This window comes from Eubalaena glacialis, chromosome X (genome assembly GCF_028564815.1).
Source record: "Eubalaena glacialis isolate mEubGla1 chromosome X, mEubGla1.1.hap2.+ XY, whole genome shotgun sequence".
In the NCBI taxonomy this organism is placed as follows: domain Eukaryota; kingdom Metazoa; phylum Chordata; class Mammalia; order Artiodactyla; family Balaenidae; genus Eubalaena; species Eubalaena glacialis.
This window is the reverse complement of record NC_083736.1, coordinates 133,683,902-133,708,585: the sequence shown is the minus strand read 5'-3', so window position 1 is coordinate 133,708,585 and position 24,684 is coordinate 133,683,902. Positions and strand designations below refer to the sequence as shown.

Below are 24,684 nucleotides of genomic sequence, written 5' to 3'. Positions count from 1 at the left end.
AATTGGAATCAGAACTGCTCTGGAAATGTGAAAGCACTTAGCAGTAATATAGATGGGGGAAGAATTAGAAAAATAAAAGTAATCGTAGTGAGTTTTTGCTTCTTATCCTCCTTGTCTGTCATTCTGTAAAACTAAGCTATCTCTGTTTAGTTGGTTTTGCACGGTGATTTACAAAAGTATGAAAAAATTGATTTGAGTAAGTAAGCCCCCTGCTCTCTGGCTTACTTATTCGGCAGACCTCCAGGCAGCCTCTGCTCTCCGGAAGGGCCTGTGTTAGTAGCGGGAAGGCTAGGAAAAGCAGGACACACCCACACCTAGGGGGATGGTCTAGGAGCCGCAGTCACATGAGGAACGTGGTGAGACGTCCCCCAGGTCCCACAGAACAAGTCAACATGGGACGAGGCGGTGGGGCTCCAGGAGCGAGCCCTGGAGTGTAAGTGCCCCGAGCCAGGGCAGTTTGGGCCTTTGGGAAGCGGGGCTTCCTTCTGTGGGAGGTGATGGTGATGAAGCTGGGTGGTGGCAGCAGCCAGACCTGCAGAGGGTGTGTCTTGGGTTTGGGGGGAAAGTCTGAAATGGGACAGGGCTGTGAGGTGTCCTTCTGGATCACGGATAAACCTGAGAGAAATCTCATACTCGGGCAGGAAGGAAGGGGTCTGGCTCTTGTCGCATTGCTGTTGACCATAGTGAAGAAGTAGGTGTTATATATGCAACATCTGGAGAAGTGCGGTCACACTCCCTTGACGTGATGCCCAGAAGTCCGTGGACAGGCCCTCTTTTCCCTGTTCGGGGGGGAACCAGAACCCAAGGTGTTAATTAGCTTTAATCATTATCGTGACTGTAATTTGGCAATTGTAATCAAGGACTCGATGTTTGGTGGGGCTGAAATGAAGCAAAGGAATGGTTTGGATGGAAGAGCATCTGGGAGGGATGCAAAGCCTTGTTCCTTGATTCTATTTCCTGGAGCTTCGTGTTGTATCCCGCTGGGAACACTCCTCCGCACCCGAATTTAACACATCCTCTATTTGGGAAAATTTACTTAGTTTTATTTATGAAACATCTTGTTTGGCTGATTAGCTTTTCCACATCCTATTGAGCTGTATATTCTCTGACATGACTGGGACAAGAAAACGCCCAACCAAAGGCCAGAGGAGAGAGGGGAAGGGTCTGTGATCCAAACAATATGAGAAATAAGTGCCAATCATCAACGTTCCCACAGACGCCAGGTCCTGTGAGCTGCTTTACGAAGCTCACACGCATCCCTGCAGCCCTACAAGACACGGCTCGTCACACCCACTCGCTTCACAGGTGAAGAACCTGAGGCCACGGGGCTTGGGAATCTTCCCAGGATCACGTGCTGCTAAGTGACGGGGTGGGGACCAGAGCCCTGGTCTGAATTCCTCTCGAGCCCACGCTGCTCCCACCCACCCCCGGCCCGTGGCCGACCTTCTGACTGGCGACTCATTGCTCTTCTCAGTGCTACACGGTGTCTTTCAGTTGACAAAAAGCAGGCCCAAGAAAGGAAGGTGCCAAGGAGAAGCAGAGGCAGTGTGGGGCTTGTCTGTGGTTTGCTGAGATCCGCCACTGCCAGGTGCCGGCATTTCTGTCCAGTGCCACCACCTTCCCGCGTGACGGCGCCCCGTCCCTGTTCCTGCCCTGGGGCCCTCCTGCCCAACGGGAGCCCGGCCTGCTGAGCTGCTCATGGCTGAGCCACGGGGAGGGAGGGGCTGAGACTGCCTGGGACTGACTGTAAGGCCCCAGTGCCTACCGGGATAAGGCCCCTCCAGGAGCTCCTCAGATACTGGAGGGAAGTTAACGCTGGCAGACACCCCGAGACCCTGGCGGCAGCGAGGGAGGGGAGCGGCTGGAGGGCCTCTGGGCTGGGGGCATCAGGGCGCGGAAGCCAAGGGCAGGGGCCGCAGGGCGAGGCTGGGAAAGGCAGGCCTTGAACGTCACCAGGGCTTGTGCCTGCCCAACTGAAGGATCCTGAGACCCGGCTGACAAAGACCCCCACGGTGCCACACAAACCCACTGCCGGGGCCTGGCTGGCACCTGGGAGGGAGGGGGACCAGGAAGGAGGCAGCTCCTACGGGACCCAGGGGGCGAGGGAGGGCCCGAGGAGGGGGACAGCAGGCAAGGCCACACAGGCAGGCCCGCCCAAGGAGGCCCCAGCCTTCGGGCCCCTTCTGAGGAGCCACCGATGGCCTCCACCGAAATTCGCAGCCTCCGAGGTCATGTCCCTACAGGAGGAACTGACCTGAAAGAATGCTTTGTAAACCACTTTAGAAGCACAAAGACCAGGGAGCAGGCCCGAATCTAGGCCTGGGAGCTCCATCCAGGATGCCGGTCCTTAGGCTGAAAGGCACCTCGAGAGGTCCTCTTCCACACCCTCTTAGCTCTCCCCTTTCAGAAATAGGGCAGTGGCGCTCACAGAGGGCAGATGACCCTGCTTAGTGGCAGAGCTGGGACAGGGACCTAGGATCCTCGCAGACGGGCCTTTCCAAGGTGCCACTCTGTCCCCTCCACAGTGACTATGAAGGACAAAGTCGCCCACAACGGCCAGAGAACGCGCATCACCAAACCCACCATCCTATCCTCCCACCTGCGGTGAAGACGGACGACTCTCATTCGGGTTTCGGCGCGTCTGACACCCAGACCCTCATCTATTTCCAGATGCACGTGGACGGGGGCTTCCTCCGGTCACGTCTAGGTCGGCAAGTAGGAAATTTCCTTGGGAGTGAGTCCGTGTCACTTAGGCCCGTTCAAAAGCGTCTAAGCTGAAAGCAAACAAAATCATTCTACGTATCCTCAAGGTAACAGCAGGACAGGGCCCCGAGGGTGGAGGTGGAGGTGGGGCAGGGGCGGGCGTGGGGAAGGAGAGCAGGGCTGGCCTGGGAGCGCACCAGTGAAATGCTCGCTTTCAATGGGACAGGCTACACGCTGAAGCCCTAAATCAAGTCCTTCAAAGGGAAGTACCCACGGAGACCCAAGGTGGACGTGGGAGGCCAGGATCGGGGGCAGCAGAAGCCAAACCCCCCCACTGCGGAAAGGAAACAGGGCTTTCGAGGCAGCCTGCAGGGAGGCTGAATCCGACGGTCTGGGAAGGCGATGGGAAAAGGACACACGCAGGTGTTCCAAAAGTGAGCACTCTTGGGCCACGAGAAGGGCTTCTACGGGAAGAAATGGACGCTGAAGACAATCCCTCTGTGATCCGCACAGGGATGAGGTCTGGGGCAGGCAGAGCTCAAAAGAAGACTCGATGCCCAGCGGAGGGCACGAGGCTATGCCCTCCCACGCGGCATCGGTTGCATGGGCTGGGCTGTGTATGAGGTGCTTGGGGAACACTCGAGTTGAATGTGAGGTCACGCACAGCCCTACTCTGGGGACAGCTTGACCTGGGAGGCAGGAAATCAGGACTCTTTGTTTGGGCCCATCTGAGCGGGACCGACCAGCTGGCAGGATCAGCTGCAAGCGACCAGAGCCGGAAGGGGGATGGGGCGGTGGGCACCGACTCAGGCTAGGCCAACCAGCCCGCTAGGGACCCCCATCTTCTGGGAGGGACAGTCGCCAGGGGCCCACGTGATCCCTGTGGTCTCAGTGGCAGCCAAGCTACGCCTCGCCAGGGCCTGGCCCTTGAGCAAATCGGAAGCCAGCATCAAGGGATGGGAGTGGGGACAGGATCACGTTTCTCAACCCATCCGGGGCCTGGCCCCTTGAAACAAGGTGCCTGGCGGCAGACGGGAGGCTTTCCCGGGAACTTGAACCATACTTTTCGAGACTTTTAGAAAAAAAGACAGACGCCGGGGACCCCCCGTCCCCATCCCCTCCCCCACACTTGGCCAGGGCTCCCTCTCCAGACCGCCTTTGTGACATCATGTGACCAATAAAGAAGTCTGGGACTTAAGTGGCTGGTTGCCCCACTACCGAGATTCTAGAACCTTGCGGACAGTATTTACTGGGCATCCCCGCTCTGGTCCAAGGCATTTCTGCCCTGACAGTTCAGTGATACGGTCTCGGGTGGAGAATGCTCCCAATCTAGACTGGCTCCATGGCTAGTCAGAGTAGCGACGAGCTGTGTACAGCCACGCTGGCCCCATCGGCTGACGCAGAGCCAGCAACGTGGGTCCCCTCTCGTGCGTCCCTGGATACAAATGTGGATTCAAGGGAGAGTTCGGAGAAGCAGGGTGACCAAGCCGAGAGCCCAGATCCTGGCTCCCAAGACAACCCGCCACCACAGGGCCCAAACAACGGTGTGGCCAACGAGAGTATTCTTGAGCTCTCCTTCCCAAGAAAGCTCTGGAGGATGGTGGAGGATCCCGCCTTCACCTCTGTGTGCTGGAATGACGAGGGAGATACGGTGATCATCGAGCAAGACCTCTTCCGGAGGGAGGTTCTTCGCTGCAGAGGCGCAGACAGAATTTTCAACACGGACAGCTTGAATACTTTCATCCGCCAACTGAACCTGTACGCTTTCAGCAAAATACGCCTGACCAGCCGCCCTCCAGGGAAGAAGAGGCTGATGGTAAAGTAGAAAGCCCTTCCGTTGCCCATGTTCTCTTGTTATTCGAACACCTTCCAGGGAGGCCAGATGGGCCACATGCTGAACGGGTTTCATTTCCGAGAATAACTTTCTTCACGTGAGAAGGTAGTTAAAGAAAGATGAGAAAGTAGAGCCCGTGGCATTCAGCCACAGCCCCTTAGAGAGAACCTGCAGGTGTGCCTACAGACCCTCTTGAGAGGCCACGAGATGTCAGGTAGCCACAGTAACTCCTCGACCGAGGCTCGCCTCGGGGAGCTCTAGGGAGCGCACACTCTAGGACGGAATAACCTGCCAGGAACTTAAAGAGACCTTTTCTCCATAGTCAGATAAGACCATTATGATGGACCGGGGTGGGGGTGGGGCGGCGTGGGGCGGGGGCGGGGAGGAATGGGTATTTTCTCCCAGAATGGCTAAAGTGATTCGTTTCATTTCAGATCTACCGCAACTCCAACTTTCAGAGAGACAAGCCTCTGCTCATCGAGAACATTGAGAGAAAAGGCAACCCGGGAGCAACTGCTCAGCCCCGGACCAGCGCAACAGCCCCAAAGAGAAAGAGGCCAGTGGCTGCTACCAGAAGCTCCCCACGAATCCATTCCAACGACTCCACCACCCAGAAGAAAGCCCCAAGTGCTCAGGGGCCCAGCGGTACGCAGTCTTCGCTGTTCTCTAGCATGTGCCCTACGAGCGGTGGGGCGGGACGGGCCAGGGAAAACCCTCCCCCCAGTGAGCAGGGCGGCCCGAGTGGGGAGGGCACTCCCCGGAATGTCACTTCTGTGCCCCCGGCTACCGCCGGAAGGGACGGCGCCAGGGAGCTGCCCGCCAGCCCCACGGTTTACCCGGCTTATGACTCGGAGATGCCTGTGGACAACGGCCGTTCCTCCCTCCTGCCGGCGGCCCTTTTCGCCTTGTCCCCGAACGAGGTCCCTGAGGTGGACGAGGAGCAGGGGGGCTCCTCAGATCGCAGGTGTGCTCTCCGAGAACAGTTCAAGGACAACTGCGATCCCTGAGCTCGCAGGCCCCTGGGGACACACGAAAATCCCCATCTCATAACCAAGAATCTGTTTTTGTCTCTAATAAAGAAATGCCAAAGTCCACGGGAATAAATAAAGAATCGAACAAGAAGTGCGAGTCTTGTGTCCTTTCTAACTGTCCGTCCTATTCACACATCTCAGTGGACGGGCCCGACGAGGCTGGAAACCCACCCCCCCGGCAGGCTTTGGTCCCTGCCGTCCCCTTTCATTTGAAGCAGCAGCATTTCCCACGCTCAGCCACGGACGTGGCTAGGGAGCGCTGAGGCCGGCCCAGGACAGGCTGGCCCCTGGGCCTTGCCTGCTAGTCAGGAGGCAGCACAGCCTGGCTCCTGACCTCAGGGGTGTCACCTTCCATTAGTCATGCATCCTGAAGCAGAAGGGGCTTCCTCCTGGGTCCCCCTATGATGCCAGAAGTTTCTGACCCGCAGCTGAGCGTGTGTCCAGCCCACCATCCAGGGGCCTCCCAAAGAGGCCCGCCGGAAAGGAGGGCCATCCCACCCGCCAAGGGAGGCGTGCACACTGCCGTCTGCCTCAGAAGAGACGGGCCGTTCCAGCCGACACCTGGGGGAAAGCCTAGCACCCTCAGAGGTAACAACCCCTAGAAAGCTTGCTAACAAATGACCCCAAACCCCACAGAGAAGTAAGAGATTTCCACAAAGTGAGCGCCAGCCCTTCTCACTTGGCCGTCAGAGCTGTGTCTAGGAGCCTGTCTTCGGCCGTGAAGTGGCCGGGTAGCACGTCTTAACACACACGCGTCGTGAGCCAAGGGACACTTTACAACAGGGCCAGGGTCACCTGCAAGGACAGACCGCGCCCTGTTTCTGGGCCTGCGGTCCTCTCCCACGTGCACGAGGCCCGCCACCGGCCTTCCCCCATCGTTCGTTCCCCACACGCGGTCCAAACATCTGGGAGTTCTGACCAGGACAAAGAGGGGAAAACGCTAACCGGTCCTCTCAAAACACATTTCTCTCAACCACCCAGAATCAGTAGGGCCAAAACGAGTGGCACTGCCATCTTTTCCTAAAGGTCAAAGTCCTCGAGACTCTGTCGCTGAGCCCAGAGCGGCATCGCACGAGGAGAGTCCCAAGCCCTGTCCCTGCACCAGGTGGGCACGTCTGCTTCCGTGAACAGCACGGAGCGGGCAGCGCTCCCCAGGGCAGGGCCGACTCAGACCGAACCAGACGTGCACGTCCAGGGCGTGAAGGCGAGTGGACGGTGGCACGATGAGCTGCTCTCTCGGTCACCTTCCTCTCGAGAGCCCAGTCTGGTCAGGCCTCCTGCCCAAAGGGGATCAGGTGCTCGGGGATGTCCACCTGGAAGACGTCCTTCCCGCCTCTCCTGGGGACAGGCTGCAGCAGCCAGCGGGGGTTGGCAAGCGCCGTCAGGTACTTCTGCCGCAGGTTGGGCAGCAGGGCTTGATTCTCCAGCTCCGCAGCCTCGTTGGGACCTAAGTTTTCTGGGCACAGCAAAGTGTCCCCAATGTCAACCAGCCCTGTGCACAAAGACAGAAGCACACAGATGGAGAACAAGGTGATTCAAAGTCACGACCGCTAGAGACTAAGACCACATCATCGAGGGGACCCGGGGTGAACTGGGTACCTCTGGCTGAGCATTTCCCGCCTGCCAACCTCGGCTCAGGGAATTCGGGGCGAGGCCGAGGGAGGGAGGGAGGGAGAGCAATGAAAAGGAGAGGCCTGGTCCTCCACGACCCCACCAAGGCCCGGGCAGCTCCCAGCCCGACCGCTGCAGGCAGCAGGTACAGGTTAGGAGGGCCCCCGGCCGCCGCTGCGGGGAGCCTACGGGCAATCAGGTCCCTGAGTGACTCACCGGGGGCCAGCGGTTGATGCGGGACCAGCCCCCCCACCCCGGGGGGATTTAGGGGACTTCCTCAGGATGCCGCGGGCAGCGGGGGTGAGGCAGGCGCGTGAAGCCGGGCAGGCAGCCCGAGTCCCCAGGTCCCCCTCACACGCAGCTCTGGCTGCCGTGCTGCCTCCCGCGGGCTCTGCCATTGCGCGCACACACACGCGTGTACACGTGCGCGCGCACACGTACACACACGAAGACGAGCGCCACGGGCAGAGCCGTACCCGCCTCTGCCTCTCAGAGCACAAAGGGGGACTGAGGCCCAGAGTAGCGGGGAGGGGACCTGGGCCCGCCGACCCCCAGCCCAGGGACCTTCCCGGCCCCTCCGAAGGCGAGGTGCCTCAGGAAAACTAACCCTAACCCCACATCGACCGGTTCAAAAGAAAACGAGACGCCAAAGCCCCGGGTGAGACCCTGGGGGGCAGCCCCGGGAGGCGGTCGTCACTTGCCGGCTATCACTCCGCGGCCGAACTTCTCCCCGTCCCGCAGCAAGGCCTGGATCTGCGCGGGGCTCATCCCCAGCCTCTCGGCCAGCAGCTCCCTCCAGGCCGTGTCCTCCCAGTCCCTGCGCGCGATGTGGACGGCCAGGGTGCGGTGCCGGTGGCCGCTGAGCACGGGCCGCCACCGCGTCTCCAGCGTCTTCACCCCATTTAAGACGAAACCCGCATGAGGCTGCCGGAAGGACAGGCAGCCGAACTTCATCTCCCAGAGCTCCCACGGCCTCACGCGGCTGCGGAAACACAGAACCGGAACGGTCAAGGAGCCTGGCGTGCCGGCCTCCGAGCTCATGACCCGTGGGCCTGACCTCAGCCCCGTGGGCCCCCCGGGCGCCAGCCCCTTCCATCCGTCTCCGCGCCGTCAGCTGACAGGGGGTGCCGACCGGGGGGGATCTGTCCATCAGATGGAGTCCGCGGGGAGCTCACAAGGGAGGCCGGGACGGCGAGAGAGAGGCGTGTGGGCAATTCCACGACAGAGGGCACTGGGCCCCGGGCGGCAGAGAGGAGGGAGGGAGGGCCCCCTGGCTTCACAGCCCAGGGGCCGGGCTCTGGCCCTCTCCCGGCACAGACGGGGACAGTCCTGGGCCTGGCTTCTCCCCTGCCCCCGGCCCCGCAGCTCCCTGGCCCTGCCACTGCCCATGCTCTGAGGATCCCCCATCTTACCCCAGGGCTGTTGAGTGCAAATCCTTGGCAACCAACCTTGGCTCGGCCCTGGGGACGCCCTGCCTCTCACATGGCCCTGCCAGGTGTCTCTTCCCCGCGCCTTGGGAGCCACCCTCCTCCCACCCCTTCCTGCACCACTGCTTCCACCCCGGCCTGGAGCCCGAGAAAGGATACGTGACGGCAGGAACTACTGGCACTGGTGCACGCTCCGTCTCCACGCCAGGACCTGGGACGGGCACCATCCAGGGAGCATAGACTTCAATCCTCAAATAACCCTGGAGGTTACCGTCACCCCGCTCTGCAGCTGAGGCGCCGCCGAGGGATAGAGAGACAGCGGGTGGTTCCAGGGGACCTGACTCCACGCACCCCCGTCCTCGCCTGCTTTCCTTGTACCTGGGGGGGGGGGCGCGGGGAGGGTCCCTGCTCACTGAGGACAGAGGAGCAGGGGAGCCGCGGGCCTGAAAGTCAGCCGGGTCACGGCACCGCACAGAGCCTCCACTTCCACGTGGCTGTGAGGACGGGGGACAAGGCCGCAAAGGCAGCCAGCCCAGGACCTTCCAGGGCTTTCCTTCCCCGAGCAGAGCGGAGCCACGTTTCTCTCCAGGGCCCATGAGGCCCCACATGATCTGGCTCCTCCCCCTGGCTGCCTGCTCTCCTCGCCCCTGGATTCACCCCCTGCAGCCATGAAGGCCTTCCTTCCATCCCTGGAACGTTCCACGTGTGCTCCTACCTCAGAGCCTTTGGAGGGTGTTAGGGGTCACACCGTGCCCCTGAAATTCACGTGCTGGAATCTCAACCCCAAGTACCTCAGAGCGTGAGCCTACCTACAAAGGAAAGGTCTTCACACAGGTGATCAAGGTCAGATGAGCTCATTAGGGTCGACCCTCCTCTAACAGGACTGATGTCCCCATAAACAGGGGCCAGTTAGAGACAGACCGGCACACAGGAGAGCCAGCAAAGCCCCGGGAGTGAGGGGGGCGGGATGGGACAGATTCCCTCCACAGCCCTCACGAGAGCCACCATCAGCGGCACCTAGATCTCGGGCTTCTGGCCTCCAGAATCGCAAGGCAATATATTCTGTAGTTTAAGCCACCCAGACTGTGGGACTCTGACACGACTGCCCGGGCAAGCGATCACAGAGGGTCAGCCCTGTCCTGGACACCTCTCCACGCGGGGGTGGGGGATGACTTCTCCACTCACAGCACCTCAGGAACACTGCTTCACGTCTGTACGTCTTCATCTGTCCTATTTTCACCGCCCACACGGTACCCCGTCGTCGGCTGTCCCACAGGTTACTGACTCTTCCCCCTGCCGATGGGGACTCACAGACTGCTTGGCGCTTTCTGCCCCTCTAGACACTCAACACGACCACACACTCGCTAACTGAAGCCCCGGGTCGGAGGAGGCCCGCGTCACACGGCACACATCCCGAGATGCTGACACACGCCAGCAAACGGCCTTCCGCAAAGGCTCCCCCACGTACACTCTGCCAGCCACAGGCGAGGCTGCCGTGCCCTCACGCACTGGCGGGCCCCCGAGCATCATCATCCCGCTTAACCTCTGCCAACCTGATGGGTGACAAAGGGTCGCCCTCCTCACTGCGCTCGGGTTAGTTACGAGGGAGGCTGGCCAGTCCCTGGGGCCTGGCCGTTTCTCTGGCTCCTGCTGGGGTGTGTGACTGGACCCCAGGCTTGCCCGCGGTTTCCGCCACTCAGCTTCTCAGCCAGCCCCTTCCTCACGGGCGCCACCAGATCACAACCATGGGACCCGAACCGTGCGGGCGGAATCCCTGGGGAGAATCCTTCGGGAAGAAGGGGGCTGAGTGCCCTCCTACCTCTCGACGCAGAGGGTGCCTGCTTGGCGGCCAGAGGAGAAAACACTCTTCCACTTGTCTGGGCGTCTTCACCTGCACGAGGACCAGAGGGACAAGGAGAAAAGTCATCAGCCACAAGACAGCAATGCTGGCCAAGGAACCACAACGGTCTTCTCCTCGGCAGGGACCGGAGACCACCAGGACCCAGGAGGGCCCAAACGATGAGAAACACACGTGCCGGCTCCCTCAGGGTTGGTTCTGCTCATCAAGGCAACGGCCCTGTCCCTGCCCGGCTGGGTCGGGGACCCCACGATGCCTCAGCCCGCAGCACAGAAGCCCATCCCACAGGAGTGACGGTGATCTTACAGCCCAGCAGCTCCCGCATCCAACAGGGGAAAACGACACCTCCCCTCACACTGCCACGCGGGAAGGATCTGGGGAGCCCCACAGTCCTTGCCCCTCAATGGACTCCTGGGTGGGCCCCAGCGGGAGGCGAGCCGCGGACAAGCAGCTGAGCCCCGCAGGGCAGGGAGGCGGGTGGGGGGTTGCCCGCGGGAGGCGGGAGGGCAGGACTGAGGGCGGCTGGTGCGTGTGGACCAGCGCGCATTGCGGGACACACACGTGGAAGGACGGCGGGTGGGGACGGTGGCGGTGGAGGGGACAGGAAGGTGCGGCCTCGGCCGCCCCGCGCGCGCTCCCCGACACAGAGCCCGGGAAACTCCCGCCTGGAGGTACCGTCCGCGGGCGCGGCGGGTCCTGGCTCCTTGCGGGCGGGGCGAGTCGCGGGCGCGCTGGGACGGCCCGGCTGCGGCCACCGGGTAGGACGGTCGTCCGCCTCGGGGAACCGGGACCGGTGACACGTGGCCGCGTCCACAAGCGCTGACGCCCCTTATTTCCGGGGTGAACGCATGGACGTACACACGTACGCACGCACGTACGGAGGCACGCAGGTACGTAGACACGCACTTACGAACAATCGCGCATTAGACGCAGGCCCCGGCCGCTAGGAGACAGAGTAGGAGCCGCCAGGCCGTGCGGCGGCGCGCGGAAGGCCAGGCCGCTCGGAGGCTCGAGACCGGCGGCGTGGAGCGGCACCCCGAGGAGGACCAGGAAGTGGGCGGGGGAGCGGGTCGGAAGCGAAGGGGCGGGGCTGCGGCGAATAGCTGGGGAGGAGCTGGGGGAGGGGCAGGGCGCAGGTGGGAGGAACTGGGGGAGGAGTATCTGGGGCTGAAGTGTGGGAAAGAGCTGGGTGAGGAGGAGCTTCTGGCGGAGGAGGCAGAGCTGGGGAGGAGTGGGGCGGAGCTGGGGAAAAGCCGGGCAGGTGCGGGGCGGGGGCGGAGCTGACAGGGCTGGAGCTTGGGCCCCTGGGAACCCATGGAGGGTGGGCGAGGCCAGCTCAGTGGCGGAGGCCAGGCGGTGCCCTTTTGAGTCCCTTGCCTTAGGCGTCCAGTCCGCGCCGCAACAGTCGGCAAGGGTCAAAGTGACAGCGACCCAGGGTCCTTAGCGACCGAATCTGAGCCTCAGAATGGACCCCAGGGGACAGGGAGGCGGGGCGGGGGGAGGGCAGGGGGACGGGGGAGGGAGGCGAGGGGGAGGGAGGGGAGGGGAGGGGGAGGGGGAGGGAGGGGGAGAGGGCGGGGCCTCTGGGCTGAGTCTCGCACCTCTGGGCTGAATGCCCAGGCCAGCTCCCTTCCAAGCCACCCTGGGACTGCTGCTGGCCGAGTCCTGAGGAACAGTCTTTATCTGGCCTTTTCTGAGGTGAGAAGAAAATTTCTCACTCGGTTTCCTGTTGCCCCTGGGACCTGGCATGTCCCAAACAAAGCCAACTTCCCCTGCAGAGCTGTTTCCTGTCCTCTTCCTTCCAGTGGGGGGGGGCGGGGGGCGAGGGGGGCGGGGCCTCAGCCCACTCAGTGCTTCCCACCTGGCTCTGCTCCTCCTCGCGTTCCTTACCGCCGCCCTCCGTCCCGTTTCCTTGGTGACCAAGTCCTGTGTCCCTGCCTCCCAAGTGCCTGATCAGAATAAATGCTCCTCTTTCTGTCCCCACTGCTACTGGCTGACTTCAGGCCTCATGACCTAGGGCGGGTGCTGTCACCTGAGTCTCCCCACCGGCCGGGACGCCTCCTGTCGCTCCTCATCCAGTGGGTGCCCCACAGGCCATCGGTTCCGTGTCACACCGCACATCTGTCCTCGTCAACCCCGGACTGAAAACCCTGCCGAGCCCTCTCCTGTTTAAGCCCCAACACCTCCTTGGTGCCCTGGGAGGGCCTTCGAGTGGCCCCGGCTCTCCGTCCTTGTCGCCCAACACCCTGGGTGCCTGTGCTGTCCCTGCACGCTGCGGGCACGCGCTCTGCGGGTCTCTACACTTTGGCACGTGCGGTTCCCGCTCCTGGAGCCCTGGTTCCTCTTGTGCTGGCAAGCTCCTGTCCTCCTTGCAGGCACAACTGTAACGTCCCCTTCTCCGCCCGCCGCGAGCGTCTGGGCTTCCGGCAGCGCCCTGTACCTTCCTGCTGCGTTCCTTCGCTGGGCTCCTCCTCCCGGGCTGGAGCTGCTCTCCAGGAGTGCCGGGAAGACAAGGACAGGGTCTCACTCGTTCCTGTAAGCCGGGCGCCTGACACGGCTGCTGCCGAGGGAACGTTGGCTCCACAGAGCACTGCTTTCTCTTCCAGCGAGCTGGCCTCCCCTCTCCTTGCAGAAGCCTGAGGAAACAGGAGTGCCGGCCCCGAGGTGAGGAGCAGAGGGTGCCTTCGTGGATTCGGGGCCGCGGGGGACCTGAGCGATCAGCAGCTCCAAGACCCTCCATGCCGGTGTCCCCTCCTCGGCTCCTCGCCCCAAGAGTGGTTACCAGCTGCGTCCAGACACCCCAGAGCCTCGTCGTCGTGCTTTCAGATCCTGAGGGAGGGTCCCGTGAGTGGTGGGTGTGGGCTGCTGGTGTTCCTCCCGAACCCCGTTTTTGAAGAACTAGAACTTGCCCAGCGAGCTAGGGGCGCGTGATAGGTGGCCGCTGGTTGGGGGACAGCTGTGATGGCGCTACATAAGGACTCCCTTCTCTGACCCTCCCGTGTGTGCTGAGAGGCGGGGAGCCCCAGGTCCCCGGGGCGGGGAGGGAGGTCCAGGGTAGTGGCTGCCAGGCCAGTTCGCTGCCGGATGGGCGGGCCCAGGAGGAATGGCCTGGCTGTGTTGCAGGTGGGCGTGGGGTGGTGTTTGGCTGCCCCCATGAGAGGGGCCCCTTTGCAACTCAGCCTTGATCTTCAGTACAAGTAAGTCAGCGCCGAGCCTTAAAACCATCTGATTTCTGACTTCCCGGTGACGTTTTCTCCACCTGCCGCTTCCCACACCCTGCAGGAACAACGTCCTGGCAGGAACGGGCCTTCTCTCCTTTCTCTCTGCTCATCTGGGTGTCAGCCTTGGCCTCCAGCCTGGCCGCTCCCGCCTTCCGCTGCTCGGGGCTCCTGCTCCCTCCCAGCCCCTGTGACTGGGCTGCAACCCACATCACAGGAGTGAGTCTCCTCCTCAAGCTCTGCTTCTTCCCCAGACACGCTTCTGTCCCCACGAGGCACCCCGTCTTCCTTTTAGGAAGCCCTTGTCGTTGGCGCCACTGCTCTTTGGGGGACGGTGCCCCCAGGACATCGCCTCCTCTCGGAGCCCAGGGCACCTGGTCTGAGTCCACTTCCCTTTCTGGCCCCTTGCCCGTGGCCCCAGCAGACCTCACTGGCCCTGCGACCCATCTGGGCACTCGCCTTTGCGGCTGCATCCCCTTCTCATCCCCGGTGGCCTGGGCCCCTCTAGCCCCCCACCCCAACTGCGTCTTTGAGGCCCGGAGAGGGTTCCAGTTTGCTCCTGCCGCACGTTTTGGGGCGCCACCGGTGTGGGACGGGCTCGACCCAAAGTCTCAGTTGCCCTAGTGTCCTCCTTGGTAGGGCTGGTTTCCTCTCTGAAGCGCCTTTTGCCCATCTTTCCACTGAGCTGCATGTCCTTTTTGTGCCGAGTTGTGGGAGCTCCTTTCGGGGTCCGGGTACTGATCCCGCCCTGGTTGTTTGTGTTTCAGATGCCTCCTCCTGCCCCTTGGGGGCTGGTTTCCTCCTCTCTTTGAAGGCCAGCTTTGTACTCCGCATTCGCCTACACCCTCTCCGACTTGTGGAAGTGCCCCAAACGTCAGGGCGTGTCCCGCCGGCCCTCCCGCTGGAGGCTGCCGTCCACTCCCAGGCCCGCCCCCTGGGGCTAGTGGTCCCCGAGGAGACAGTGCCCTGGCGTCCAGCGCTCTGCCCGTGAGAAAGGGCTCCTTCTTGACTGGGTAAGTCACTCGGTCACCGCCTGGCTTTAGTTCCGTGCCCTGGACTCACGCAGGACCAGCCCCGGGGTGGCCGTGCAGCTGCAGGAAGACGGCCGGCGGCCTTGTTTTCTCTGCCCCAGCTCCCGGTTTACCTCCTGCCGTCCCACATCTGGCCTGTTTCCAAGACGTGCTCCCCTGCCCCCGCCTTCCCCTCTGTCCCCTGGGCAGCTCCTGTTGGCCGTGCCCCTCTCCACACGGCCCAGATTGAGGGGTCCAGCCTGAGAACCGCAGGTATTTCTGACTCTGTCTTAGTGACTGGCGCTGCAGGACCTCGGGAAGAAGCTGCACACAGGGGACCCGCAGACGTGAGCAGCCACTTTGCCGCCACTGCTTGGGGTGGTGCCTGCGCAGGGAGCGTGGCACAGCACAGGGGGACTTCTGTGCGCTTCTGGCGATGCCCCCACTTGCCTTCGCGTTACAGACCGTTATGTCACCTTTGGCTGGGGGCGGGAGATGCTCGGCTCCACGTCTGCGGCACTCCTGAGCCCTCGGGTCTACGTCCTCTTTAGTGTCCTCAGTCTCTGGGCGGATCAGCAACGACCCGGGCCCCGGGCCCCCTCCGCAGCTGGAGGGGGCCTTCCCGACATCAGGCCATGGCCCAGTGAATGGGTCCAGCTTACTTGTTTGAGAGATTCAGGAGTGGGGCCCGGGTGCGGGTCTGGGGGTCTGGAGCGAGTGTTGCCATCCCGTAACCGGGGTTACAGGGCTCGGATGACAGGACTGATGGGCTCTGCGTGTAGGGCCCGTTCAGCCGCCTCTTGAGTATCTGTGTGCTCTCTGTGGCGACTTTACAGAATGCAGAGAGGATGTGAAGAGTCAGGAGCAAGGGACGCCCATAAGGCATCACCTGGAGGCAAGAAGGTTCACGAGTTCACGAGTGGGGTGCATCTCCCCTGCTCTTTCCCTACACGTTTCTCCTTTACTCGCTGGAGTGCGTGCAGGGTTACCATTGGGCCTTACATCTTCTCACTCACGTTAAGTGTTACCCCAGGTTCTGAAGGATTCCTCGGCAGGCATCTCACTAAGCCCTGCACCTGGTTCTGGAGGATATTGGATCGCAGCCTCTCCCTGCTCAAGACCAACTGACAAATCCTCGGGAACGGCCCTGCGTACCTTGGACCAGTGACAGCCTCTGCTCAGCCTCTGCCCAGGGGTCCTCCTGAAGCGGCCGCAGAGACAGAGTTTATTGCGTCTGCCACATCAGGGTCAAGCTGGGCCCGGTGTCCAACAGCCTCCAGCTGTCTGGTTGTCCCGCTTCCCGGTGTTGGGTCGCCCAGCGCGGAGCCCGAGGTCCCTTTGGGAGGGGCTGGGGTGGGGGGGTCATACGAGTGCCTGCTTGCCGTGGTGCTGCAGCGTCCTTCCCCCTGGGGACCCGCCACGTCCCTGGTCCACGGCTCCACGTCTGAGAACTGGCTCAGGGGCAGGACCTGGGCGAGGCATCATGACTTGTTCACTGGGGCGGCTGCCCTCGGCCTCCTGCCGCCCGTCCTTGCTCTTTTGAGTGTCCGTTTTAGACTGTATCTTGGTCAGTTGCCCATCCATCGAGCCCCCGGGAAGCTGTGTTGTACTGACCACCTGCCCCGCTCGGTGGGTCAGGCCTCCTGGTCAGTGGCGGCCATCGTCATAGCCCCTGGTTTCTGGCCGCTCAGTGGCGCCCACGACCTCTGCTGCAGTCCCTGGGCGGCGGGGGAGGGCAGGGGGTCGTCCCTTTCCTCCCTCACCAGGCCTGGCACGCCCGGCCTGTGTTGTGAGGTGACTTCGCTCTGCTTGGGGGCCTGGCAGTGGGCTGACCACCTCGCCCCATTTTTCCTGCACGCTCCTGCTTGTAGCGCTCCAGGTCCCACAGCAAATCGGGGCGGCTGGCTACCCTGTCTCCTGGGACGGAGGGCACCTGTGGGGAAGGACTCGGGTCATGTTTGCTCCCTCGGGGGTGAGGTGGGGACACCAGCTCTTTAGGCGGAGGGGTGGGCCGCTGCCGCAGGCTCAGAAGTTCAGCGACATCTGGGGAGTCCCGGTCTTCTGGGGCTTCCTCCCAGTCTCCCTGGTCCTCGTGTCAAGGGTGCAGGTTTTCCCAAGTGGGCTTCCGATGCTGGCGGGACAGACGTGCCTTGGTTGAACATTCAGCGTCTTTGAGGTTCAGCCACTTCTCTCGAATCCTGGGTTGGACGATTGTCCGCTGCCTGAGACGGGGGCTCCTTTGTAAGGTACTAGGGAGACCCTGGGGCCCCCTTTTTTCTCACTTTGCTCTTCACCCTAAGCTGCTCGTCCCCTGTGGTCGGCAAAGCAAAGAAGTCACCTCCCCCTGTGCCCCCCACGTTCCGCATGCCTGGATCTTCTCACCTGCCAGGAAATTCCTCTCCCCCTGCCAGCCCAGCGAAAGTTCTAGCATGAAAGTTGTAGCTACTGGGCTGTGGCCTTGTGCCCGGGGCTGTCCGCACACCACCCATCCCCGGGGTGGGGTCCTCATTGCCAGTGGGGCGGGTGATGACAATCCCGTACCAAGACCCCATCTCATCACCAGCTCCTTGGACCACTCCAGGGCCGGCCGGCTCGGGTTGCGTCCCTCGGGAAGCTAATCCCGGGAGAGAGTTAGTGCCAAAGGCTGGCTGGGGACTCACACCCACTAAGGGGACAGGGAGCAAGCAGGGTTGGGCAGGGTGTCCCTTCAACCTGCGATGTCGACCTGACAGTTTCTGCCAGCCCGTCGGGGAGCTGCAGAGCACGGACGGGCATTAGAGGTCCCCGCAGTGGGCCCCAGTGGTCAGGCCCTCGCAGTGCCTGAGGCCTTGCGATCCACATCGTCTGACCGGGAGAACCAGCACCCAGAATTGGTGCCTGAGGGGTGGCTGCGTGTGCACACAGGGCGCCAGCTGCCTTGGCCCGGGCAGCACCTTGCTCTCCCCTGCGGGCGGCCTGGTGGGAGGTGCTTTGGCTTCTTGTGCATCAGACAACCGCTGGGTTGGGCAGGGGATGTGCTTCCAGGGCGTTGGCTAACTGGCCATCTGTTAGCATCATCGGTGTCAGCGCAGCTTGATGGGAGAGGGCAGATCTGGATGCCAGACATCATAAGGCAAAGCCCATTTAAGTCCGCAGACGTCCGTCCTGTGAGAGGGTCCTCAACTGTGCAGGGACACAGGTGTCCACTCACCCTTGTGTTACTCAGGGCTGGTGGGGGAGGGGCATCTTCCAGGCAGACCTGTAAAGCACAGAGTCTGAAACGAGGCAGAAGGAGGGGAACGTGAAGAGCGGGGAACGCCTGACTCAGAGCAAGGGGCTGCGGAGGGCTTCAGAGAGGAGGGCCGTCTGGGCTGGGTCTTGAAGTGAGAAGGGTCTCCTTAGCTGGGAGATGGGGGACGGGACCCCTGGAAGGGCCAGACACATTCAGGGGACTGAGACCAGGTGTGTGGCTGGAGCAGATGAGTTTTTGGAGGGCCACAGCCTGACACCATCACTTCAGGTCCTCTGAGCGATTGTTGGCATAGGAGTTTTAGAGATTTTGATGTGCTGTGAAGTTTCATTCATTGCCTGTAGAGGGAAGTGTGTGTGCAGAGCTACCCAGGTAGGCTGGGCAGGCTCCTGTCGGCCACAGGGAGCAGCGTGGGAGGAAGCACAAGCTCTGCTCTGCCATCACAAACCTGGGATTGATCCCTGGCACCACCACTGCTGGAGTGTGAGTCTAAGCAAATCACTTTACCTCTGTGAGTCTCGATTTCCTCGTCTGAAGGATGGGCATAATGTGAAAGGCTCCCCATAAGGACTATTTTTTTTTATTCTGTCTGGTGGGGGTGAGGGTGACACGGAATGATTCACCTGAGAGCAATCTGTAAACCAGAAAGCACCTACTACGAATAGTGTTTGGAGAGGCGTCTCTGTTTTCCCAAGAAGGATTTGCCAGGCTAGAAAGAGTGTGGGAAAGCAGGCCTGTGCCGTGAAGCCTGCAGCTGGGAGACAGGCAGACACTGAAAAGCCTCCAGCTTGGAAAGGAGGAAGAGGACAGTGACACTATCGGACCCCAGTCCCAAAGGTCCTACAGGATATGGCCTGGGGACTTGGGAGCCATGGGTAGGTTTTGACCAAAGATGTATAGTGGCCCCTGGACACAATAGGAGGCAGCGTGAACTGAGTCAAACCGACAGGGTTTGAGAATTAGGGTCTGTAGCTGCGCCAGGAATCGCTGAAGCTAGGAGCTTCCCTGAACTGTGTGGGAGTTGATGTCAGCCTGCTGCCTCGGGTAATACGGGTCTATGATCTGCTCTCCACGATTCCATCAGCCATGATGCTTTGGCAACCAAAAGTGTTTTCACCAGCTTGACCTAAACCCTTTTGGTGGTAAAACCAAAAATGGATGATGGCACAAAGCTATTTATAGCATTCTGAATTTTCTTTATTTATCCCATTTGGTGTTAAGAGTCATGTGGTTCACTGCAGAGAAGTCAGCGTGTTTGCTAGACCCTGCCAGGGTGTCACTGATATATGCTCTCTGTCCCCATCATCTTTATGAATCCTGAAACTCACGTGGCCCCCAAGGCTTTTGGACGAAGCATTGTGCGCATGTGATATTAACACCAGTAAGAGCCAACATTTTGACAGAGGCCCAGGGTTCCTGGGTGTGTGACCTTCCTCCAGCCTTCGGCCAGCAGGGATGCCCTTCCTGGGACAGGCAGGACTGAGGCCCAAGCCCCAGGTCAACCTAGATGACTAGACACCCCACCATCTGTCAAACTGCATCAGGATGTGGAATCTCGTTTGGTACCAACCACGGTCTTCCATGGTAGAAATGGGATGAACCTAGAGCTAAAAAGAGGAAGGGCTCTTGGAAAGCGTGTGTGTCCACTAGTTGTTTATATCTCTGAAAACCTGTCCACTGTCTTGTTTCAGGAAATCCCGAGCCGTGTGCCATCTCCCAGTGCCGTCCCACAAAGCCTGGGTCCCCCACACAATTCTGGCGTGTTTTGGGATTTAGGAGTCTCTGATTTTGAGAGCTCGGTGATGACACAGGAAGCTCGGCAGCGTCAGGCTCACCTGGTTGCCTTGCTTTCATAGCACACTTCACAAGAGCCCAGTGGGAAACGCAGCTGGAGGAGATGAGCTGAAAGGGCGCTGTGCTGCCACAGGTACTAGTTGCTCTGCTGGGCGGCTCCCTCTGTCACCGAGAAGCCTGTCTGTTAACTTTGGACAGGATGGAAAGATGCCTTCAGGGAGTAGCACCGACGTCTCACTTGCTCCATGCTTAGTAGCTAATAATATTATTAGTATTAACCTGGACCCTAAATTGCAAAGTCCATGTTTTCCCTGAGCAAAATTGGGGTTTTCTGCCAGCCAATGATCTGGAAGCTCGCTCTTGCCTGCTCACCCCTGCTTCTGTGCCTTGGTGACTCTCCATGTACCCTGGTTGCCCATGAGGATGCATGGTGATCAGCCTCACACACAGGGCTGAGCGGCCCAGACCAGTGCCCTGGGCTGGGTTTGTCCTTGGCATTGTGGCCATCATGGCTCAGAGGCTAGGGTTTAAGTTCCAGCTCTGCTGGCGGTGAGATCTTGAGCCAGTGCTGACCCTTCTCCAGCCTCAGTTTGCACATCTGTATGCTGGGCGTAGTAACAGTGCACAGTCCCTGGGGCAGCAGGGAGGATTCCATGAGTTGAAAGGCTGGAATGAATTTGGTGCACAAAGATGTTATGGGGAAGAGAAGCAGGAAAATTATGTTGGGGTCTTTTGCCTGCCTTTGGGCCCCACCACCGGCTGACAATTGCAGAAAAAGTGCTCAGTGCTACCTTGCTTCCAGCCTGTTGTCGTGTCCCTCTGGGGTTCTGAGGACTGGTTCTTTAAGCAGCTTGTTGTTGACGTAGAAGACAAGTTACACTGGAAATGCGAAACCAGAGTTGCTCTGCGCGTAGTGCCAGGGACAAGGCACCAGGAAGATGCCCCACTTGCTCCCTGGAGCCTGTCAGGCAACTGGGTGGGCATCACCTGAGTAAGGCTGAAGTCCCCTGTGCCACAGGCTGCGGCTTCAGAACTGGAAGCATTTCACTGGCCCAGCTGGCATTTCTCTGAAGTTCACGAGCCATGGTGTGGGACTCAGGAGAGCCAGCAATCGCTGCGGCTATGCCCCAGTGAGGCTAGAGCTGGGGCAGGCCAGGTAGGGCAGGATCTGGAACTCTATTGGCAGAACCTGCTACCCACAGCCCCAGATTATTGAGTACCTGCTGGACACTGGGAACAGACCCCTAGGCAGTCCCTTTGTGGGAATTCACATTTCCTGATGCGGCCAAGGGAAGTTTAGCAGCGGGTCAGGACCACCCTGTGGAGCTAGGATTGAAATTACATCTGTCTGAAGGCAGAGCCCATGCTCATTTAATTGCCCCATCATGTGACCACTCCACGTGCCATCACTCAGAGAGGTGAGGGCCACATGGCCAGCTGGAGGCCAGCAAGCTGTCAGGGGCAGTGACGTTGGGCAACTGGTGGTTTCTGCCGGGGTACAAGGTGAAGGCTAGGACTGGGAGTTTCAAGCTTTTGCTCCTACCCGGGGTTCAAAGGCAACACTTGGGCTCCAAAATTCAATGGAGAGAAATCCCAGCTTTAAGGACTTTTGCAAGCTGTGTTTTGCCTGTGAACACACGTCCTTTAGCAAGAATCCCCTCTGGCATGCCTTCCACCCAAGTGTTTTTATTGGTCCCTTAGAGACTCTTACAGAAGTTTCCCATATTGATAGACTTTTAAATGATGTTACAGAAATATCACATCACACTGATTACACAAGGGGTGACATCCGCTGCTTCCCAAATGCCACATTTCTTCAAGTAAAACGCAGATGACAGCCTGCAGTATATAGGGAAATCACATCCTAGTAAAGACAGAATTGAAACTCTCATCCCTTTTACTTATTTTAAAATTATTAGTGCCATATAAAATGAGGGCTTCCTTTTCCTCACCAAGCCTGTGCTCCCCTTGCTACCTTTCTGGCGTAAACTACTAACTGCATGAGGACACCGGTCTGATGAGGCACGTGCTAATTTGCTGTACCACCGAAGATTCCTTCCACACTTCTGTTCCTCCCCGCCCCTGAAAAGGGCCCCGTTTCGGGCCGTCTTTAGCTATTCCTTCTGTAGATGGACCCAGTCGTGCCTGAGGTGTGTTTCATGGCACAACTATGAGAGGGGCCCCAGAGGGATGTCACCCAAGACTCACGCTGTTTCCCAGCTCCACTCGTCCCCTGGCTTTGACTGCAGAAGTGCAGAGGGAGAGGGGGTTGCCCTGGCCATCCAGCTGTGGGCTCCCCTTCGCAAGAAACACCCGATTGTCAGAGTCTAAGAGCACAGGTGTGCGATGCCAGACAGGCCTGGGGCTGGCTCGCAGCCCCTCCCCTCACACAGGAAGCCCCCCCAACTGTGAGAGTCCTCCTGGAGGTCTCATTATTTCCCTTCCCTGAGGCTCTTAAATCTGGGGGAGTAAGCCGAAATCCTCCCTAGATGGAAGAGGAACGGGGAAAACCAGGAGGAAGGGGGTGACCAAACGTAACCTCCTCAATTCGGATGCATGCAGCGCAAATGGGGGAAAAAAAAAGATCTGACTAGGCATTTGTAGTTTGTTTTGTTTTAAGCGTGTGCTTCATCTATATATTATTTTAAGGACATGAATCACCAATGAAGTAGCGCCAGCGAACACCAGCGCTTGGGCGGCCCCTGCTGGAGGCTTTTAGAAATTCTCCATTTCCTGGCTCTGACAGCCCTAGAGTTGCCTGCTCCAAGCTAGAGGCCTGTCCTCCCGCCCAGAGCCATGCTCGCTGAATCAATGAATGGCAGGATGGAAAAGTCTGGGCTTGAAGGGAAAATGAAGGAAAAAGAGAGTAGAGAGAAGGGAAAGGAAAGATTGTTCACAGGATGTTGCAAGATGTCCAGAGACAAATGGGCCTGGGACCAACCTCTTCCACAATGAGAGAATCATCTCACCTTATAAAGTCCTTGACTTAGGGCAGGAGCTCAGCAAATGTCAATGCTGCAGTGATGCCCAGTCCCTCTTCTGCCCCCTCATGTTCCATAAGGCTTTACTTCAACAGAATCAGATTCTGGTTGCGATCCAATTCACCTTCACTCCCCCGGGAGTTCCCAGCCAGAAACCAGCCTATTCCTGCTGTATCATCAACCTTGGGGCAGCCCAGACCCAGCTCCATCCACTTGGCACTCCCCAGGCAGTTAGAGAACAATCCAGCACATCTTGAGACAGCCACTTCCGGGAACAGGGCCCTCGGTATCCAGCACATGTGGTGGCAATTGCAGCCCACATCAGGTTCCTTCTCAGATTCAGTTCACATGCCCACAGAGACAAGGGTGCTGCCTGCCTCTCTGTGCAGGGTGAGCTCTGCCTTCTCATCCAAGTAATTCTGCTCATGCTTGTCATCCCAGTGATCCCTCGAAACCCAACAAATAGTGCCAGCCCTGCGGATACAGCGGTGAATGGAAGGGGCAGAGCCTGCCCTCGAGGAGTGCCCGTCCGAGGATCCCAGATCTGGAATGAAACAAGCCTTGAATTCTCCCCCGAGTCCTCATCCTTGTGCTGTGGCAGGGTATTGTGGAATATTGACCAATAGACCAATATGTTCTGCTCTCCCTCCCTGAGAGCACCTGTGAGAGGGCCGTCTGGCAAGGAACTGTAAATGGTCTCTAGGAGCTGAGAGCAGCCCTGGCTGATGGCCAGCAAGAAAATGGGGACCTCAGCCTACAGCCACAAGAAACTGAATTCTGCCAACAACCTGAATAAGTTGGAAGAGAACACAGAGCCTCAGATAACATAGCCCTGGCTAACACATTGATTGCAGCTTTGTGAAACCCTGAGCAGAAGACCCACTTAAGCTGCACGCAGACTTCTGACCCAAGGAAACTATGAGGTGATAAATGGGTGCTGCTTACAGCCACTAAGATTGTGGTTACACAGCACTTATTGGTCCCTCTCCCTCACTCATTGAAGACTCGGGCACCCGGCTCACTGGTTTCCTTGGCATCCTGAGTCCTGCCATCATCCTGGGTGACTTCAGTGTCTACCTGGGCAGCTTGTGTTACTCACAGCTCCTTGACTTCTTCCTTGCCTTTGACAATCTCTTTCTCTCCACCTCAGCCCCCCCCCCCATCTTCAAGGCCACATCCTAGACCTTTTCATCATCAGGATCTGCTCCACCGACCGCAAACATCTTAACATTTGCTCTCACTCTTGTCCTGCTGCTGCTACTGCCCAGCAAAAGAATAATAATAGCAAAAACGATACAGTTATGCCAACTGGTACATGTAATTTTCTATCTCAGCTTACATTCTGCACAGCCCATCAATCTCATTACATTTTGAAATGTTTTTAAGTTGTATTTCTCTGCTAGGGCTGCTGTGACTAAGTACCACAAACTAGGTGGCGTAGAACAACAAAAATTTATTCTCTTACAATTCTGGCAGCAGCAAGTCCGAAATCAAGGTATTGGCAGAGGTATGTTCCCTCTAAAACCAGTACGAGAAGGATCCTTCCTTGCCTCTTCCAGCTTCTGGTGGTTTACTGGCAATTTTTGCCATTCGTTGGCTTGTAGATTCATCACTCCAATCCTCCATCTTCACGTGGGCATCTTCCTTCTGTGTGTGCCTGCCTTCTGTGTCCAAATTTCCCCTTTTTATAAGGACATCAGTCACATCAGATTAGGTCCCACCTTAATGACCTGATTTTTTTTTAAAGGTATTTTTAAAAATTTATTTATTTTATTTATTTATTTTTGGCTGCGTTGGGTCTTCGTTGCTGCACGTGGGCTTTCTCTAGTTGCGGTGAGTGGGGGCTACTCTTCGTTGCGGTGTGCAGGCTTCTGATTGCGGTGGCTTCTCTTGTTGCAGAGCACAGGCTCTAGGCGCCCGGGCTTCAGGAGTTGTGGCGCATGGGCTTAGTCGCTTCGTGGCATGTGGGATCTTCCCAGACCAGGGCT

General features: G+C 59.3%; 3 protein-coding genes across 8 annotated transcripts; 2 read left to right on the top strand and 1 right to left on the bottom strand.

The window, feature by feature from the left end:
- Nucleotides 1-1,021: 1,021 nt before the first annotated feature.
- Nucleotides 1,022-11,506, bottom strand: EOLA1 (endothelium and lymphocyte associated ASCH domain 1). 6 transcript variants are annotated; one of them, XR_009698923.1, is made up of 5 exons: nt 11,140-11,352; nt 10,426-10,497; nt 7,881-8,161; nt 5,374-7,060; nt 1,022-2,774 (listed from the first exon to the last, which is right to left on the bottom strand). XR_009698923.1 is itself a non-coding variant. In XM_061178730.1 (5 exons), the coding sequence occupies exons 4-5, from the start codon at nt 8,131-8,133 to the stop codon at nt 6,837-6,839; spliced, it is 477 nt and encodes a 158-aa protein (XP_061034713.1). In that variant the 5' UTR covers nt 8,134-8,161; nt 9,322-9,415; nt 10,426-10,497; nt 11,140-11,352; the 3' UTR covers nt 1,022-6,836. The 6 variants fall into 6 exon arrangements, 5 of the variants coding, with proteins under 5 accessions (XP_061034713.1, XP_061034715.1, XP_061034714.1 ...); XM_061178730.1 differs by adding an exon at nt 9,322-9,415 and having other exon boundaries at nt 1,022-7,060; XM_061178732.1 differs by lacking the exon at nt 11,140-11,352 and adding an exon at nt 11,371-11,506 and having other exon boundaries at nt 1,022-7,060.
- Nucleotides 4,046-5,544, top strand: HSFX3 (heat shock transcription factor family, X-linked member 3). The gene is made up of 2 exons (XM_061178240.1): nt 4,046-4,519; nt 4,972-5,544. The coding sequence occupies exons 1-2, from the start codon at nt 4,046-4,048 to the stop codon at nt 5,542-5,544; spliced, it is 1,047 nt and encodes a 348-aa protein (XP_061034223.1).
- A 272-nt stretch (nt 11,507-11,778) lies between the features above and the next one.
- Nucleotides 11,779-15,837, top strand: LOC133081932 (homeobox protein unc-4 homolog). Its single transcript, XM_061178239.1, has 8 exons — nt 11,779-11,785; nt 12,544-12,775; nt 12,840-13,037; nt 13,113-13,308; nt 13,747-13,901; nt 14,450-14,695; nt 14,987-15,039; nt 15,726-15,837. The coding sequence occupies exons 1-8, from the start codon at nt 11,779-11,781 to the stop codon at nt 15,818-15,820; spliced, it is 1,182 nt and encodes a 393-aa protein (XP_061034222.1). The 3' UTR covers nt 15,821-15,837.
- Nucleotides 15,838-24,684: the final 8,847 nt, after the last annotated feature.

Bases quoted from the DNA above. Each gene is read 5' to 3' on its own strand.
- HSFX3 (XM_061178240.1), top strand. From the start codon at position 4,046: ATGGCTAGTCAGAGTAGCGACGAGCTGTGTACAGCCACGCTGGCCCCA. The intron at 4,520-4,971 runs GTAAAGTAGAAA...GTTTCATTTCAG, and splicing joins CAGGGAAGAAGAGGCTGATG to ATCTACCGCAACTCCAACTT.
- EOLA1 (XM_061178732.1), bottom strand. From the start codon at position 8,133: ATGAAGTTCGGCTGCCTGTCCTTCCGGCAGCCTCATGCGGGTTTCGTC. The intron at 7,061-7,880 runs GCAAGTGACGAC...CTTTGTGCACAG, and splicing joins CGGCCGCGGAGTGATAGCCG to GGCTGGTTGACATTGGGGAC.
- LOC133081932 (XM_061178239.1), top strand. The intron at 13,038-13,112 runs GTTGGCTCCACA...CTGAGGAAACAG, and splicing joins ACGGCTGCTGCCGAGGGAAC to GAGTGCCGGCCCCGAGGTGA. The intron at 13,902-14,449 runs GTGAGTCTCCTC...TTTGTGTTTCAG, and splicing joins CTGCAACCCACATCACAGGA to ATGCCTCCTCCTGCCCCTTG.